This window comes from Mus musculus, chromosome 13 (assembly GCF_000001635.26).
Source record: "Mus musculus strain C57BL/6J chromosome 13, GRCm38.p6 C57BL/6J".
Taxonomy (NCBI): domain Eukaryota; kingdom Metazoa; phylum Chordata; class Mammalia; order Rodentia; family Muridae; genus Mus; species Mus musculus.
The window spans coordinates 93,655,513-93,674,394 of record NC_000079.6 but is presented as its reverse complement, the minus strand read 5'-3'; the positions used below and the strand labels follow the sequence as shown (position 1 = coordinate 93,674,394).

General features: G+C 46.2%; 1 protein-coding gene across 1 annotated transcript; it reads left to right on the top strand.

Annotated features, from left to right (window-relative positions):
• Positions 1-92: 92 nt before the first annotated feature.
• Positions 93-18,298, top strand: Bhmt2 (betaine-homocysteine methyltransferase 2). The gene is made up of 8 exons (NM_022884.2): positions 93-157; positions 2,850-2,982; positions 5,049-5,140; positions 7,630-7,821; positions 10,574-10,721; positions 11,067-11,249; positions 11,865-12,093; positions 17,251-18,298. The coding sequence occupies exons 1-8, from the start codon at positions 125-127 to the stop codon at positions 17,330-17,332; spliced, it is 1,092 nt and encodes a 363-aa protein (NP_075022.2). The 5' UTR covers positions 93-124; the 3' UTR covers positions 17,333-18,298.
• Positions 18,299-18,882: the final 584 nt, after the last annotated feature.

Below are 18,882 nucleotides of genomic sequence, written 5' to 3'. Positions count from 1 at the left end.
GAGGGTGGAGGTGGGGTGGGGGTTGGGGGAGGGGATGGGTCATCCCACGGAGGGGCGGGCTCCAGCAGCGCAGCGCCTCCAGGACCGGTGCCACCGGGACCCGCGCCTGTACAGCGGCGGCGACATGGCACCAGCTGGAAGCACTCGAGCCAAGAAGGTGAGTGTCAGTCAAGTCGCTTTCTTCCTTTCTTCGAGGAGTTCGAATCCTGCTTCAGCTACTAAACAAAACCTAAGGTCTTAACTTAGCTCAGCAAGGGGGCTGGGCGGTCCAGAGCCTCAGTTTAGATCGCGTGTGGATTAGCATTCCTGGAGCCCTCACCCAGCTCAGAATTTCTGCGTTCCCTGGTATCCCCAGTTAGCGGGTGAAGAAACTGAGGCCCAGGAGAGTCAGGCGACCTGCTCAGAGTCAGTGTTCACAGAAGAGGGATCCTTTTTCTTGCTTAAGGGCACGCAGGCAGCATCCCCAGGGGGTTCGTCTGCCGGTGTTCCTGTCAGTTTCCATGAGTTTGTAAGTGCATCAACCTCCACCTGCGGCTTCACACCTGCCGGGGAAGCAAGGCTACCATGCAGTTCGCAGGGGTGGGTGTGGGGGTCCACTCTGTTGCCTTCAGCAGACACGCGCACTGGCTCTTCCCCATGGCAGCTTCCCACAGCTTTGAGGACTTCTTGTGGCAGCAAGGGACAGTCAAACAACTAGAAAGGTGTGAACTAGGAAAAGGGGCCTCCCAGGACCCCCCACCCCCAACAGCCCACCTGAACACATAATTCAGAGGCCTGGGGTACTGTTGCTTTCTGAATGCTGAGAAACTGGGAACAGAGGTGGCATAGGATAGTGATCTTAGTAAAGCCCAGGGTTCAATCTCTTGCTAAGTTGTTAGTCAGCCATTAACAGCTCCAAGTGAGAGAGGACTGAGAGGTCTCAGATCCACCCTAACTGTGCGACAGTAATTGCCCACACACAGATGGAGAACCAGTCAGGGTCGGAAGAAGAGATGCTCTCTAGTGATAGAAGCTAAAGTGTAGAAAGTGAAATTAATAAAAAGACTTTCTTCTTCTAAATGTGAAGAACACTACTGCTTCCTTCATCTGAGATTCTGTATGGTCATTTTTTTTATAATTCACTTTTAAAAATTAATTTTATTAAATTTATGTGTGCATTTATGTATTGTGTATCTGTATGGGTATGTGCACACTATGATGTGCCTGTAGAGGTCAAAGAACAATCTGCAGATGTAGGTTTGCCTCTTCTAACAAATGGGACCCAGGGATTAAATTCTACTGGGGACTGAACTCAGTTGTAGTATTTGACAGCCCATACCTTTACTCAATAAATCATCTAGTGACCCCTATAATTCACTTTTTAATTTTAATTTTTACAAGAGATTTTTACTGTTCAGACAGGGTCTTACTCTGTAGCCCTGCGTTGAACTCTCTCTATAGCAGGCCAGACACAAACTCAAAGAGATCCACCTGCATCTGCCTCCCAAGGGCTGGGATTGAAGGCTGCACCGCCACTCCTGGATAAGTCACTTTTTATGGGGCCAGTGTAATGATATACACCTTTAATCTCAGCATTCAGGCAGCAGAGGCAGATAGGTCTCTGAGTTTGAGGCTAACCTGGTTTATATCAGGCTACACAGGGCTATTTAGTGAGACCCTGTCTCAAACAAAGAAACAAAAAGTCCAAAGAAAGGTTTTGAAAGCATTCTGTCCCTGTTCCTCTGGGGACTCTGCTCCTGAAAGAGCACAATTATCACATGGTGGCCCTGTTAATGTGTACCTGGAAGAGAAGGAGGGTTCTGTCTCTCCTCAGCTGACAGGTCACCAGTGACTTTGACTGCTGTTGTGCAATTGGACAGCTGATGCCCACACCCCATTCCTCAAACCATGGACGCTGCCCTGCCAGAGAAGCCGGGCAGATGGCAGATGGCGGCTGATGTTCTAGGCCGACTGACTCTGTAACTGCCTCCCTTGGGGCAAATGGCCTCCCTGAGGATCAACAGCCTCACCCTGAGTGCAGATGGTAAATCCAGAGGTGTTGTCCAGGTTGATATAGTCAGAAGGGAGGTGTACGAAACCCCAGGCCCTCACTCTCCGCTCAATAGGTGTACTGCCCAAACTGGAAATGAATGAGAAGACAGGACTGCCACAGGGAATTCACCACCTCTCTACTTGACTCTCCCTGTCAAGAAGGGCCCTAAGCTAGAACACTAGAGTAACCGTTTTCCCCTCAAGGACTGTTATGTGCACTCTTAAATCTGATTCTCAAACTGATGAAAATGTGGGCCACACATGACTGCTGTGGCTACTGTAGGTGTCTTGAAAACCGCAGCACCAGTTGGCTCCACCTGACATCACATGTAGCTAAGGATACCATAGCTACAGGATGGCCCTGTACCTGGGTGTCATAACGACATTCCAGTCAGAAGGGAAAAGGGAAACAAGATGGCTTCCACTTGACTCACTGGCCAGCAGTGTGACGAGGCCATGCGGAACAGCCAGGGAGCTTGTGAGTTTGGGGGTTTAAATTGAAGATATTGTACCCCCAAACCCTAATACATTGTCAGAGAAAAGCAGACATGAAAAACTAACATGACTGTCAAGTTAATCAGCCCTTTCAGTAGAGTTTGACCCAGAAAGTGTTAGTTGAGAAAAACAGTTCCCATAGTTCCTTGGTTGCACAAGACAGGTATTTTGATTGCCCAGAAACCATGCTATAATGTCTTCTGAAACACTCTTAGATATAATTTCAGCAGAAAAACAAGGCTGCCATTCTTAAAGTTTGAAATGACGTTAAAAGAAAAGGTGGGTTGTGGAGAGAGCCTGTGAGTCTCTGTTCTCTTCCCCAGGGCATCTTGGAGCGTCTGGACAGCGGGGAGGTGGTGGTTGGGGACAGCGGCTTTCTCTTCACTCTGGAAAAGAGAGGCTTCGTGAAGGCGGGGCTTTGGACTCCAGAAGCAGTGGTAGAACATCCAAGTGCAGGTAAGTGCCCAAAGCAACGAGGAGTGTGTGTGCAAGTAACAGCTTAAACACCATGAGGGAAAATCAAGGCATAATGGCAAGCATTTGTAAGAATTGCTTTCCTTGCAGAACTGCCAAGAAGCGAAGGTCATGGCAGTTGTGTGGACTGAAGCTCAAGGGAAAATATCTCTGTTTCCTCCTCTGCCTCTGTCTCTATATCTCTCTGTCTCTCTTCTCACTCATAGCTTCTTGAACAAGCACTGTTTAATATATACAGTTCAAATTTCATTCCTTGAATATTTTTCTTGTAGTTATTTAAGCATTCCCTTAGGTTAGCAAAAATCACTGATGGCTTTAGACTCATCCTGCAGAAGGTTGTGCATGGCAGATAACGATCGTGGCCATGGTGATAATGGCTGATGGCCATCACCAGCTCAATGATGCAGACAGCCAGGCTGTGGGGACCAGACTTCGAAAAAATGTAACCCTCCCCCTCATCTTCCTGACTTGGAGAAGAATGAAAATACAAGAGTCAGACGTAGAAACCATTGCAATTGGTTGGTGCTTTAACTCTACCGGGCTTGGTTGTTTTTCCTAGAGTGGGGGAAATAAAGCCAAAGAATACAATAGGAGGTCAGGACACACACTGGAAATACAGGTTTTGAGTCTACCTGATTTCATTCCCATGGGCGTACGTCATGCAAAGATGGGGTCTTTGCCTGATTCTTCCCCAGACCAGCCGTGTGACCTTAAACAAGTTCCTTGACCTCACTGAGACCTGTTCCTTTGTCTGCTGCATGGGATAGGGATGTGGGCCAGTTTTGAGGATAGATGGGTTTACCCCCAAGAGCTGTCCACGCATCTTTAGAGCTTTGTGGCCATTACTTCAATTTCCCCAGTTTGCCCAGATTCTTGCTTTTGGTGGAGACCAGAGAAGCATTGCTTCTCCAGTGCCTCATAGGTATTTTTCACTTTGTTCTTATGTTTGGAAGATCTTTTAACTAAACTGAAAATGAGGAATTAGCCAGGAGAGGGTGATGGTCAGGAAGAAAAGTAGTAGAGGGGGGCTTTCTTTTCTTTTCTTTCTTTTCTTTTTTGTTGTTTTAGACAGGGTCTCATACATCCTAGGCCATCCTCAAGCTAGCTAGCTGTGTAACTAAGTGTCTTAGTTGGGGCTTTACTGCTGTGAACAGACACCATGACAAAGGCAAGTCTTATTAAAAACAACATTTAATTGAGGCTGGCTTACAGGTTCAGAGGTTCAGTCCATTATCATCTAGGCAGGAGCATGGCAGTATCCAGGCAGGCATGGCACAGGCAGAGCTGAGAGTTCTACATCTTCATCCAAAGGCTGCTAGTTAAAGACTGACTTCTAGGCAACTAGGGTGAGGATCTTATGCCCACACCCACAGTAACACACCTCCTCCAACCAGGTCACACCTATTCTAACAAGGCCACACCTCCAGATGGTGCCACTCCCTGGTCCAAGGATATTCAAACCATCACACTAAGGATGACCCCTGCCTCTACCTGAGTGCTAAGATTCCAGGTGTGAGCTGCCACACCTGCTTTACAGGGTGCTGGGGATCAAATCCAGGGCATTATGAATCTAAGGAAGCTTTCTACCAACTGAGCTACACCCCCAACCTCAGAGTGGTGACTGAGAGACTAGGGGCAGCCAGGGCTGCTTACCACATACTCACTGTTGCATCAGCCTGTTATGGGTATCATGCATGGGCTGCCCCTGTGTGAGCTTCTTCACTCTTCCTATGATGATGATAATAGGCCAGCAGCATGCTTCACATATTACTGTGTCAAAAAACTCTAGACAGGGGGTGAGAGAACAGGGAGCCATCCAGGCCTCTATATCTGCATGGAACCTACTTGAGACAGGTGAGCAGGACCCTGTAGACTGCTCCATAGTGCATGCTGTACTGTCACAGCGATGACATTAGCCTGTCACTTTATCATTTCTAGGCTTGAAATATGGTCTGGTAGGGAGGGAAGAGAAGGAGAGTGGGAACTGCTACTGAGAACATCTGCTTCTGGAATTTGATTTTGTAATTGAAATTTTAACTGCTTGGCAGTTCGTCAACTTCACACAGAATTCTTGAGAGCGGGAGCTGATGTCTTGCAGACATTCACCTTTTCTGCTACTGAAGACAATATGGCCAGCAAGGTAACTGGGTGTGGGTAGGGAGCAGCTACAGGGTATGGAACTTCTCGTGCATGGTGATGAAAATGGCCCTCACATAGTAAGAATGTTGGATTCTTTAAAAAGCATAGAAATATTATGGGAATGTGTTTCCATTTTAATCCCAGGTGTGGGGTTAAATGGGGCTGCTCCAGACTGTCCACGACAGATGACTATGATTTGTCTCGTGCTCTAGCAGGGGTGTGATTTTGCTAGCTACAGATAGTCTGCAATTGTGACTTGGAATTCTGGGGATCTTATGAAAGGGTATTTAAATGTTAGGGCCCTGAAAGGTAAGGTTCTGGTGGTGGTGGTTGGATTTGTGGTTGGTGGTTGGTTGTGGTTTGTTAAGTACTCATACACAAAGAAGAAACAAGAAGAAACTAGATATCTCAACAGTGAAGATCCAAGTTGCTTAAGGAACTCGGCACCCCTAATCAGCAGGACATAGCCTAATGATAACAACACCCCTTTCCCCTCTATCCTTTTTTCTCTCCTATCTAGTGTTGGAGGTTTTGAAAGGGTGGAGAAGGGTGGAAGAAGAAAGAACCCACAAAGGAACAGAAAGAATGATTACACTCCTGGGTCACTGCACTAGTTACCAGATCACATCGCACTCCCATGAATTCACCATTCTACAGATGTGTGTGAATCAAAATATTGTCAGTATAGGTGGAAGAGGACAAGACCAGGTAGAGCTGACTGTTGAAATGGTGATGAAGCCCTTCAGAGGTGTTTTGAGTAGAAAGAACATTTGGCTAGATCATTTTTTTTTAAACCTTTCCTGACCAAGCCCACTCAGTCAGTCAACAGGTTCTCCAGCGCAAGAGTGAGGATTAAAAGTAAAAAAGACAATTAAACAATATTGTAGCATGATCCCAGCCAGTTCTGAGCCTTAGGCAGGTTTAGTTTTTCCCAATTTGCTTTTATACCATTTTAATGACATGCAGGTATTAAGGGTGGGCAGTACAATGAGGAACAAGCGAGGCAGTAAGCAAAGTCCTGCGATTACTCCCGGGACAGTTGTTTCCAAGGGCTTGTCAGAAATACCTGAGCCCACTTCTTTGTCCAAGCCCAAAATCTTGCCTGAAGCCTACTTCTCTTGTTCTACCCTAAGATTAAAATTCCTGCCTGAAACTACTTCTCAGTTCTAGCCTAAAATTAGATTCCTGCCTGAACTTACTTCCTTGTCATGGCCAATGTCAGATTCCTGCCAAGCTCTCCACACTTCTCATTCTGTATTGTTCTTCCCCCCCCTCCCCCTTATCTTTCTGGAGAATGGGAGGTACTTGGAACTTAGCACTGACTTACAAATGACAACAACCAAGCCAACTTTGCTGTCTCCCGCCTGTGTGACTTCATGTAAGACCATCCCTGCATGCTACATTGGCTTTAACTCTGGGAAAAGATAATAATATTCAGACCTGTCAGGAAAGCAGATGGGATGAAGAATGGAGAAACATTTGTGAAACCAACTGTTAATGATAAGTGACTTATGTATGCTTCTGTTCATTCGAGAAACCCACATATTGGTTCCCACTAAACGGGAACCACTAAGTGGTTATCCAAGGATTATCATTATGGTGTTCTCTGTGCTAAGTAGAAAGATGATATAAAGGCTAAGACCCTCCTCTGAAGAGGCTCGTGATCTGTCAGAGAGGAGAAAAAAAATAAAGTTATTAAAATCCAGTGTGGTGGAACCGAAGCATGGCTCAATGGTTAAGAGCACTTGTTGTTCTTCCAGAAGACCCAGATTCAATTCCCAGTACCTACATGGCATCTTGCAACGATCTGTAATGCCAGTCCCTGAGGATCTGATGCCTCTTTGGGCTTCCAAAAGCACCAGGTACATATACAGTGCACAGACATAAGAGCAGGCAAAATACCCATACACCACACCAAGGAAGGAAGAGGAGGAAGAGGAGGAGGAGGAGAACAAGAGCCACTATACGTCATAATTAGTCTAAAAATCCAGTGTGGATAATAGTAATAATGGGACTATGAAGTCACTTCTGGGGCTGAGGAAATGGCTCAGTCAATAAAATACTTGCTATATAAGTACCAAGACTGAGTCTGGACCCCCAGGACCCATGTAAAAGCCAATTTCATTGGTGCACACCTATGTGTAACTCCATCATCAGGGTTGGGGGTGGACAGATCCCTGGAGCTCTTTGTCCAGCCAAGCTAGCTACATCCATAAGATCCAGACTTAGTGAGAGACCTGTCTCAAAAAATGACACAGAGAGCAATTGTAGAAGACACCTAGTGTTGACTTCTGGCCTCCACAAGTACATGTTACACACACACACACACAGACACACAGACACACACACACTCACACAGGAGTTACTGATAACAGGAGGCTATGCTCAATCCTTCTTCAATGGCAGTTGGCAGGCTTGACTTGCTCCCTTTGTGACTTGTCTTATTGTATATTTATAACAGCAGGCTCGTGTTTCTGCTCTTGTTCTCAGTGGGAAGCTGTGAATGCAGCTGCCTGTGACCTGGCCCAGGAGGTGGCTGGTGGAGGGGGTGCTTTGGTGGCAGGGGGCATCTGCCAGACATCACTCTACAAGTACCACAAGGATGAAACTAGAATTAAAAACATTTTTCGACTACAGCTAGAAGTTTTTGCCAGGAAAAATGTGGACTTCTTGATTGCAGAGGTAAGACTGGGCTTAGAGGAACTGGACTGAGCTGCCCTCATTGCCTCTGTGAGGATGGATGGTCAGCGGTTTAGGTTACACTACAGTCCAGGCAATGCTCTGCCATCTGCGTGATGGGTTCTCTGTGAGGCAAGGGATGGACCTGTGGCATGCCTCTCTGTAAGCTTTGCTTTCTGAGGTTTAAGTGGTTGCAGTAACTGACTTAGGGGACAATATGGTGAGAAAAGGAAGGGCAGAGGCTTAGGATATATCCTTTCCCTCAGAAGCCAGGCTGGAAAGCATGGGGAGGGGTAGAGAGGGTCGGGAGAGTGAGGTCTAGCAGGCTGATGGCCGCTCAGGTTCACCAGAGCTCACTAACAATGACACCGAGTAATAATTGCCTTCTCCATCAGGCCTTTCTCCATGTTTCTCTGCTACTCCTTGGCCTATCACATATGAATGGCAATTTAAAGAAAAGGACTGATATATTAAGTCAGTTTTTGTTGTTATTGCCATTGCTGAGATTTGTACCCGAGACAAAAGAACACTTAAGAGAAGAAAAGAATCATTTGGGCTCATGGTTTTGAAGGTGGAGTCCTCAGCCAGCTGGCTCTAGGTCACGTAGTCTGTAGTCCCGGCAGAAATGTGATGGTGGAGGGTGTGGCAACATAAGGCTGGGTAACCAGGAAATGGAGGGGGCAGAAGGAAGGAGCCAGAGGCAAGATGGCCTTCAAAGGGACACCTCCAGTACCTACTTCCTCCTACAAGACCCCACTTCCTACTACTGCCCAAAGATGCTGTCAAATTATGAATCTACCCACATCGAAAAACATCAATGAAGTCACAGCCCTTGTGGTCCATTCCCTTCTCAGTGTTGGCTCCACCAGCTGAGTTCCAAGCCTTCACAATAGGAACCTATTGGAGGACATTCCATATCTAAGCCATAACAGCTGGTCTCTGACAGGATATGAAAAACTCTCCTTTCTCTTCCAGATTTCCCAGCACAGTTGTTCCTGCCAGGTATCAAGCCCTCGACTCAGGTCTTGGAACAACAACAACAAAAATAGCTGTCCAACTACCGTTTTTCCATCACTCTGTGTGCTAGTACAAACCGCCTTAAGACCCAGGGCTGTCTGCGTCTTGCTATAGATTCTGGGAAACTGTGTTCCTAGAACTGTGTTCTCCAGAACATAGTGCCACTGGTTTCCGAGCCTGACCTGATTATCTTTCTCATTCCCCAATGGAAGTCTGTAGAATTTCTTTTAAGAGCAAAGAAAGAAACCTGGTGTGGTGACACACACCTTAAATCCCAGCACTGGGGAGGTAGAGGCAAGCAGATCTCAGAGTTCAAAGCCAGCCTGGTCCACGGAGAAAGTTCCAGGAAAGCCAAGGACTATACAAAGAAACCCTGTCTAGGAAAACAAAAACAAACAAACAGAAAAGTGAAGACACAGGGAGGTTGCTGCTGGCTCTTGTCCAGTGATTTTAGGCCACTTTTTTTTCCCATTTTTTATTAGGTATTTAGCTCATTTACATTTCCAATGCTATACCAAAAGTCCCCCATACCCACCCACCCCCACTCTCCTACCCACCCACTCCCCCTTTTTGGCCCTGGCGTTCCCCTGTACTGGGGCATATAAAATTTGCGTGTCCAATGGGCCTCTCTTTCCAGAGATGGCCGACTAGGCCATCTTTTGATACATATGCAGCTAGAGTCAAGAGCTCCGGGGTACTGGTTAGTTCATAATGTTGTTCCACCTATAGGGTTGCAGATCCCTTTAGCTCCTTGGGTTCTTTCTCTAGCTCCTCCATTGGGAACCCTGTGATCCATCCATTAGCTGACTGTGAGCATCCACTTCTGTGTTTGCTAGGCCCCGGCATAGTCTCACAAGAGACAGCTACATCTGGGTCCTTTCGATAAAATCTTGCTAGTGTATGCAATGGTGTCAGCGTTTGGATGCTGATTATGGGGTGGATCCCTGGATATGGCAGTCTCTACATGGTCCATCCTTTCATCTCAGCTCCAAACTTTGTCTCTGTAACTCCTTCCATGGGTGTTTTGTTCCCAATTCTAAGGAGGGTAGGCCACTCTTTTAATGGCGGTAGCAAAGGAGGCTCCTGGGACGCATCCCTCCAGCTGACATGGGTTCAGCAGACAGACCACGGTAGCCACCATCAGCAAGGACGCACAGACACTCCATCTCATGCTCCTTAGTCTAACCTTCTGGGAACATCTTTCCACCTTTCCCTTTGTGCTTTAGGAACTGCCTAGGAATCCTACCCAGAAATGATATAAAAACACTGTAAAGTATAATACATGGTAAGATATGTTTCCAGAGCCAACCCCAGTTTCGTAAAAGATGATCCCCAAATCAACTAAGTAAAATGTTTGTTCATAGGTGGTTCTGTGGTGCAAGGGATAGCACATTGGGTTTCTGGTGACGAAAGATTTTGTTCTTTCAAATTTTTTATTTTAAATATATAGCTGTCGTTTAAAGCCAACCTTTAAAATGGTATGGTTTTTGTTTTACTAACAGTCACAGTGTTACCAAATACTGACCTGCAAATAAAACCCCGGATATTCTGATTAGAGGAATTGAGATGTTTACTCAGACAGCCACTGTTCGCATAATCTAATGGAGACACACCTCTCCAAAGCTGTTTCACATACTATATACTTGGTCATCTTTATAACAAGTTTTACAGCATTTGGGATTTGCCATTCAGAAGTCTACTTTAATTGAGGCTGATTTTTAAAAGTGCTATCTTCTAGTATTTTGAGCATGTGGAAGAAGCTGTATGGGCTGTCGAAGTCTTGAGAGAGGTGGGGGCACCTGTGGCTGTGACCATGTGCATCGGCCCAGAGGGGGACATGCACGACGTGACACCTGGAGAGTGTGCGGTGAAGCTGGCGCGTGCAGGTAAAGTGTCCCGTGTCCAATGGCAGTTCAGTGGCTGCTTGGGGAGTGCAGAAAACTGGCTTAATATTGTCAGAGAAATAAAAGAACAAAAAGGAAAAGTCTATAGATCCTAGTGTGACTAACCGCTAAACTGGCTTCTAAGATTGATTGATTGGAAATGAAATTGAATCATTTCTAATCATTGTAGCCTACACAGGCCAGTGTTGAGTGTGTGACCGCCCTGCTATCTGATGCTGGAATTACAGGCATGCGCCACAGCCAGCTTGGCTCCTAACTGTTACAAAAAGAATGACCAAGCAAAGGAACGCACCGTAAGTTGCACTGGTTCTTAATTGCCTTGCACAGGGGCGGACATCATTGGGGTCAACTGCCGGTTTGGGCCCTGGACTAGCTTGCAGACCATGAAGCTCATGAAAGAGGGCCTCAGAGATGCCAGCCTGCAGGCTCACCTTATGGTCCAGTGCTTGGGCTTCCACACACCGGACTGTGGCAAGGGAGGGTTTGTGGACCTCCCAGAGTATCCCTTTGGTAAGTTGGGGTTTGTATAAAGTCCCTTACTGTGATTAAGTTGATACAATTTTACAGCATAAAGCCATGTAAGAGAAGAACTTTCAGTATTAACCAAACAGAAGCTACCCAAAGAATGCATAATCTTTCTGGCATTTATGTTAGTTTTTTGTTTTTTGTTTTTTTTTTAAGCTGGGATGGGCGTGGGGGGTGGGGTGAGATGGAGGAAAAACCCAACCAGTCAGGAACCTGCTGTTTAAAAGATGGAGCTGCGCTGGTCACTCTTCTGTTCTCACCAAATACCTGAGCAGAAGCCACTTTAGGGAGGAAGAATTTGTTGTGGCTCAGAGTTGGAGGGGATGTGGTGCATCCCAGTGGGAAGGCGTGGCCACCACAGGAGTGTTAGATCGCTGGTCACATCACCTCCCTAGCTGGGAAACTGAATGAGAACAGGATCGGGGGTTGCCTAAGGTGACCCACTTCCTCTAACAAGCCTCTCCCTCTGAAGGTTTCACAACATTTCCCAGTATTCCATAGCTGGGGACATTGTATCCAAACATAGGATCCCATGGGGGACATTTCACATTAAACCACAACAGAGGTGGTAACAGAAACAACATAATCATTGTATTCCAGGCCTGGAGCCAAGAGTTGCCACCAGATGGGATATTCAAAAATACGCCAGAGAGGCCTACAACCTGGGGATCAGGTACATTGGCGGCTGCTGCGGATTTGAGCCCTACCACATCAGGGCGATTGCAGAGGAACTGGCCCCAGAAAGGGGATTTTTGCCACCGGCTTCAGAGAAACATGGCAGCTGGGGAAGTGGTCTGAACATGCACACCAAACCCTGGATCAGAGCAAGGTAGGGCTGCGTTTAGGTTGCACTGGTAATTCCTAGCTAGCCCCTTCAATGTATTGCTGCAAACACACACGTGAACAAGGCATGAGAACTCAAGCAGGGTCAAGGTGAAACAGAAGGAAGCAAGCAAGCTGCCCCTCTCCATTTCCAGGAGAGGCCTGGTCTGCTCAGACCACTCTAAGGAAATCCCATCAACTGGGTGTCTCATAAACTACATCCACTTAGAACCAGAGAGTGGAGAATAGTGACCTATGCCTTTAATCAAAGCTCTCCTGAAACACAGGCATGCAGAGTCTCAGAGAGTTCAAGCCCAGCCTGGTCTTACATAGCAAGCTCCAGACTAGCCACAGCTACAAAATGAGACCTTTTCTCAAAACAAGCAAGCAACCCCAAAATTTGTTTCTGATAGAGTTCTAAAGTCCAAAACCAAGCTGCCAGTAGATGCAGTATTCGACAAATGTCTCACTTTCTCAGAGAGTGGCTTTCTGCTGAGGACTTTCATAAATAGTAAGGTCAAGGCAGGCTCTCTGGAGCCTCTTGGATAAGAGTACTAATCCCAGGCCAGAGAGATGGCTCAGCGGTTAAGAGCACAGACTGCTCTTCCAGAGGTCCTGAGTTCAAATCCCAGCAACCACATGGTGGATCATAACCATCTGTAATGGGGTCTGGTACCCTCTTCTGGTGTGTCTGAAGAGAGCAATGGTGGTGTACTCTTATGCATAAAATAAATAAATAAATGTTGTTGTTTAAAAAAGGAAGAGTACTAAACCCATTCACTAGGGCTCCACCCTTGTGACTTAATTACCCCTGCCACACACACGCACACCCAAAAAACCCTAACTCTTGTGATCATATTGATTGGTTTCAAAATACGTTTTTAGTAGTACAAAAATTACAAATGCTTATGGATGCCACATGATGTTTCTATACATGTACACATTGAACACACATATACACAAGTCAGGATAAACCAACATGCAACGCAATGCTATCTCCTCCAATAATTATCATTTCTTTATGGTAAAAATATTAAAACCCCTTTCTTCTTGCTCCTTTTATGTGTGTGTGTGTATATATATGTATATATACATATATATATACTTATATATTACATATTTCATACATATATATTATGTGTTTCTCTTTTACTTTTTGGGCACCCTCTCCCCACCATGTGTGTAAGAGAGAGAGAGAGAGTGTGTGTGTGTGTGTATATACTTATATACTTATATATTACATATTTCATACACATATATATTATGTGTTTCTCTTTTACTTTTTGGGCACCCTCTCCCCCCAGTGTGTGTGTGTGTGTGTGTGTGTGTGTGTGTGTGTGTGTGTGTGTGTAAGAGCATTCTGGTGCTTGTGGAACCATAGAACAACCTTGGGTGTTATTCTTCAAGTGCCATCCACCTTGGCTTTCTGAGACGGGGTTTCTCATGGGCACCTGTAATTTGCCAATTAGATTATGCTGTGATTGGCTAGTGAGCCCCTCCTGTATCTGCCTGTCTCTGCTGTGATTGGCTAGTGAGCCCTGCCTGACTCTGCCTCCCTAGCACTGGGATTACAAGCACACACCGCCACACTTGGCGTACATGGGAGCTGAGGCTTGAACCCATGCTTGTATGTATGGTAAGCACTTTCTACTAGTGATCCCCCTGGCCCCATTCTTCAGCTACTTGGAGTTATATCATTAGTATTTACTAACATTTAACAACTACATCCTATTCTATAATCACCATGAAGTCTTCTGGTCTTTTAATCTGTAGGTTTCTTCTAAAAATACAAAGCCAGATTATGGCATTTACAGCATCATTACGCTTGTCATACAAGCAACAGTCTCACTCTGCAAACCGTGAACCACACGAAGGGAAATGCATCCAGGTGTGGCGGACTCTTCTCTCTTACACTTCATTGGTCGTCCAAATTCTTGACAGATGTAAATTAACTTTATGACTGGACTGACATTCTTTGTGCTGTGTGACATCTGGCTTTCTAGGAATTTCTAAATAACTTATCACGGTTAAAAGAAAAATCACAGGCCTTCATCTCCTCCAGATTGTAAGTTATCCTATCTGTTACAATCACTTTATTTTTAAAGACGTTTCTCTCGGGGCCTGTGAGCTTTGTTCCGTTGTGGCTCACTGCGTATCTGTTCTGTTCGTTCTCGCTTTCCATATCTATCCATGCAATGCCATCTCCTCTCCATTTTCTCCATTGGTTGTGCTTGAGCTACCTTCTCAGGGACTCCTGCTTACTCAGTAATGTCAGGTAGTAAATACATCTTCTTTGCCCATCTTGATGAGAGCTGAAGAAACCATTGCCAAACCTTTCTGCAGGTGTCTGTCAGAGATGATGTTTTGCACAGGCAGGATTCATAAAAATGTGCTAAATGCAAATGTAATCCAAAGACAGAGGAAGGATGCTTTGGGGATGATTATAAGTTTAAATAAATGAAAATAGCTTATTTTAGTTGCCATCACCTATGCACCCTGAAAAGTTATAAGCCAACAAAGTTAAGTACCCCCAAACCCTGAATTCTTAAAGCAATTAATGTCTGTAGGAAGTCCTATTCACAGAGGCCATTATAAACCACAAGTTCTGGCATTGTGTCATAAAAACGTATTAAGCTTTCTCCTAAGTTTCCTAAAGTGGGGGATGCTGTGAGAAGTTATTTGTTCTCTGTTCTTGGTTACTTTGTGGAAGAGTTATTGTTTGTCTCATTAAGTTTAAAATTGTCTCCACAACTTCTCGATTTGCTAAAACTCTGAGTAGAGTTAGGAAGACTTTGCTGGATATTTCAGCATGAAATATAATCATAATAACAACAACAACACTAAGAATAATAATGCCTATAAAGGAAATACATTCTTTCTGAAAGGTGTCCGGAAGCCTAGCGACCAGTAAGAGGATAAAGGATGGAAACATGGAACCTTCTGGGTTTTTCTATGCCTGCCCTTGCCATGAATAATGTGCTGGGGACTAAATTCATTTATTTATTCCTAAGCCTTAAGCTAAGCTTATTCCCAACTAGTTTACAACTCTTATTATCCCGTTTATACTAATCTAAGTTCTGCCACGTGGCTAGTTGGTTATCTCTCCTCAGTTTCATAAGTCCAATTGTTTTGTTGGCCAATCTTCCATCTCTAATTCTTTCTCAGAGTCCCTCTCTCTACCGATGTCCCTCTTAAGATCCTGCCTTTTGCTATAGGCTATAATTTTTTTTTTATTTTAATCAATGAGAAGGTGCCTTAGGTAGGCAAAGAAGGACAGAGACATGTGGGTCAAAAATGGGCTCCCGTGTCTGCTCCGGGCTAGGGCCGCTGGGCGAGGCAGGACACAGGAAGGTTTGACTGCTCGCCTCCCCACGCCACCACCAGACAGGCGTTGGGCCCAGCCAGCAGGACCCAAAGGACCTGGCTCTAGGGGTGGGGAAGGCACAGTCCGAGGTCCCCAAGGATCTACTAGAGTTGGGCTCAGACTCTTAGGCACCACAGATGCCGCTGGGTACCACAGAAGAGCTGGTTCTGGGGTCCCTGGGCCGCATGGAGGCCAGGGATGTCAGGTTCTCAGTCTTGGGCACGGCAGACGCTGCTAGATTTCGAGGAAGAGCTGAGAATGGAGTGAGTGTGTGTGTGTGTGTGTGTGTGTGTGTGTGTGTGTGTGTGTGTGTGTGCAGACTCTGGTCCGGGCCGAATGGAAAGGGACAGGGAGGAGAGAGCGCCAGTAGTGACCACAGGGACAAGGAGAGTCTTTCAGCGGGGAGGTTGCTTGGCTTGGTTGGCAGCCCTCGCAGGAGGGAGGCCTCCCAGTGGGAGGTTAAACTTGCTGCTTGTTAGGGAAAGACCTGCTCCGTTGCTCCAGCACTGCACTGGATCCCCATGAGAAGAGGCTGTCCATGGTTTTAAGGCATTTATTGTAGAAAGGCAGAGAGAGGGAGAGAGTAGGCCATGGCCGCGTGGGGGCTGGGGGGGGGGGGAGGTGGAAAGAGGGGGAACAAGGAAGCAAGAGTAAGCGCAAGAGAATAAGAGAGCGAGGAGGGGCAAGCAGTTCCTTTTATAGTGGGCTGGGCCATCCTGGCTGTTGCCAGGTAACTGTGGGAGTAGAGTCCAGACAGAATACCAGCAGCTTGGTGGCACTGCCTAAGTGTCAGATGGCCACATACCTCTCTGCAGGGGGCTGTGGGAGGCTGTAGCTGTGACAGAAGCCAGGGGCCCAGGAGATATGGCCGAAACACCTGGTGTCCCATGCAGGCGGAAGTCACCACCCACCAGGTCACCCGGGTTCAAGGTCTGTGCTCAACTGGGGGACCAGGCTGTCTGTGTACAGCTCTCCACCCCACAAAGACATATCTTCACACAGGGCACAAAAACATCACTCCAACAGAAACAGGCCTATGGAGATGGATCAGTCAGTAACTATGGTTTGCTATGAAAGTACTGAAGGAAGCCGGGTGTGGTGGCGCACGCCTTTAATCCCAGCACTCGGGAGGCAGAGGCAGGCGGATTTCTGAGTTCGAGGCCAGCCTGGTCTACAGAGTGAGTTCCAGGACAGCCAGGGCTATACAGAGAAACCCTGTCTCGAAAAAAAAACCAAAAAAAAAAAAAAAAAAAAAAAAAAAAAAAAAAAAAAAAGAAAGTACTGAAGGCCTGAGTTCAGATCCCCAGAACCCAGATAAAAAGCCAAGCACACATCTGCAGTCTTGGTTTTGGTGCCAGGGAAACCAGCACCACTGGCCAGCTAAATTCATGTGCATTTTATAAAAGATCTCAAAAAATAAGGTGCAAAACAGCTGTGGAAGACAGCTGGCCTCTGAGTGTGAGTACATGCATATACACATACACACATATGCTCATGAACATATATACATATATGTACACATACATATCACATGCACAATTGTGAAAAAGCTTCTGGCTGAAATATGCACAGTTCTTCTGGCTGTATGTTGAAACAAAAGTTCTACCTTAGTCTGATATCTCTCCCTTCCTTCCTCCCTTCCTTCCTTCCTTCCTTCCTTCCTTCCTTCCTTCTTACACACACACACACAGAGAGAGAGAGAGAGAGAGAGAGAGAGAGAGAGAGAGAGGAGAGAGAGAGAGAGGGAGAGAATTTGTACTTTGGATTTTTAACTTAATGGTGCATATTTTCCAAACCCAGGGCTAGACGAGAATACTGGGAGAATCTGCTGCCAGCCTCAGGAAGACCTTTCTGTCCTTCCCTATCAAAGCCAGATGCATAAGAAGCAATGAAAGAGAACTCTGAAGTGACAAGACAGGAGGAATTAGCCACAAGCCCCACCTGGAACCTTTCTTGCTGCTGTCTTCAGCCTACCCTGCTCTTCTGGCTGCTGAGCATCTATGAGTGGTATCCCTTCAGTTGTAGTGACATGTCACTCCTGAGCATGCTCATCAGATGCAGTGGAGATGCAGAGGCACCTGGACCCCACCCCACGCCCCGCTCACTCTCTGCCGAGTAATGCCACGGGCCTCCATTTGAAGGTCATTGGGCATGGCCAGAGTTGGCTCTCAGGGTGGATTTGACATTCTCAAATAATCCCAAGTCAGCAAGAAGCAACCTTGGTGAATAATTCTGGTGTTGAAGCTAGGTCTTGAGCTACAGTCTCAGGAGAAGAGAGGCCAAAGCTGTTGTGAGTGATGGCAAGGCTATTGAACAGTCATGATGCTTGGCTTTCCAGGATGACTTCTCGCTTTAAAGTCCTGGAATTTGTAAGTGCATCTTTATAGCCATGCATGGCTAGATTATAAACTACTGATGGCCAAGGACCGTATAATATGCTTCTTACATTCCTCTCTGCTTAGCTTTATGCCAAACTTAATCACCAATGCTCAGGGAAACACTTGCTGATTAAAGCAAAACACATGAACCTTGCAAGGCCGTTTTAGAACTCAGAGAGCAAGTTCATCTTGTTCTAGCACTTTCTATGTTCATGTTTGTTTTGTACACTGTGCCCCACTTTTCTGTTTTTCACTTCAGTGTAGCAGTGTGTAACAATGAGTAAGATTAAAGATAATTTTTCTTTTCAAAAATTTGAGTAGCTTGAATGGCATCAATTTCTTTGGGACAATGATAGCAAATGTGTGTTGCTTGTCATGTTTTAGCTTTTATGTTTATCATGTTGTTGTATCAGACTACTTCAAACTCCCCTCTTTAAGTACTTCCTAGAATATAAATGTGGGAAGCCGCCCTCACATTCGCCATTGCAAGATGGCGCTGACATCCTGTGTTCTAAGTGGTAAACAAATAATCTGCGCATGTGCCAAGGGTAGTTCTCCACTCCATGTGCTCTGCCTTCCCCGTGACGACAACTCGGCCGATGGGCTGCAGCCAATCAGGGAGCGACACGTCCTAGGCGGAGGATAATTCTCCTTAAAAGGGACGGGGTTTCATCATTCTCTCTCTTGCTCTTGCTCTCTTGCGCTCTGGCTCCTAAAGATGTAAGCAATAGAGCTCTTGCTCTTGCTCTCTTGCGCTCTGGCTCCTAAAGATGTAAGCAATAGAGCTCTTGCTCTCTTGCTCTCTTGCTCCTGAAGATGTAAGCAATAAAGCTTTTGCCGCAGAAGATTCCGGTTTGTTGCGTTCTTCCTGGCCGGTCGCGGCGTGTAAGAGTATTGTCGCGCCTGCTCTCGACCAGCAAGAACGACGCGACCACCAGTCCTTCTAACAGCAGTTTATTCAGTCCTGATTCTTCTTGTTTATATCTCCCCCGAACCCTGGGCCTCTCACTCCTTTTATACTCTCTCTCATCCACGAACTGCAGGCCACGCCCCC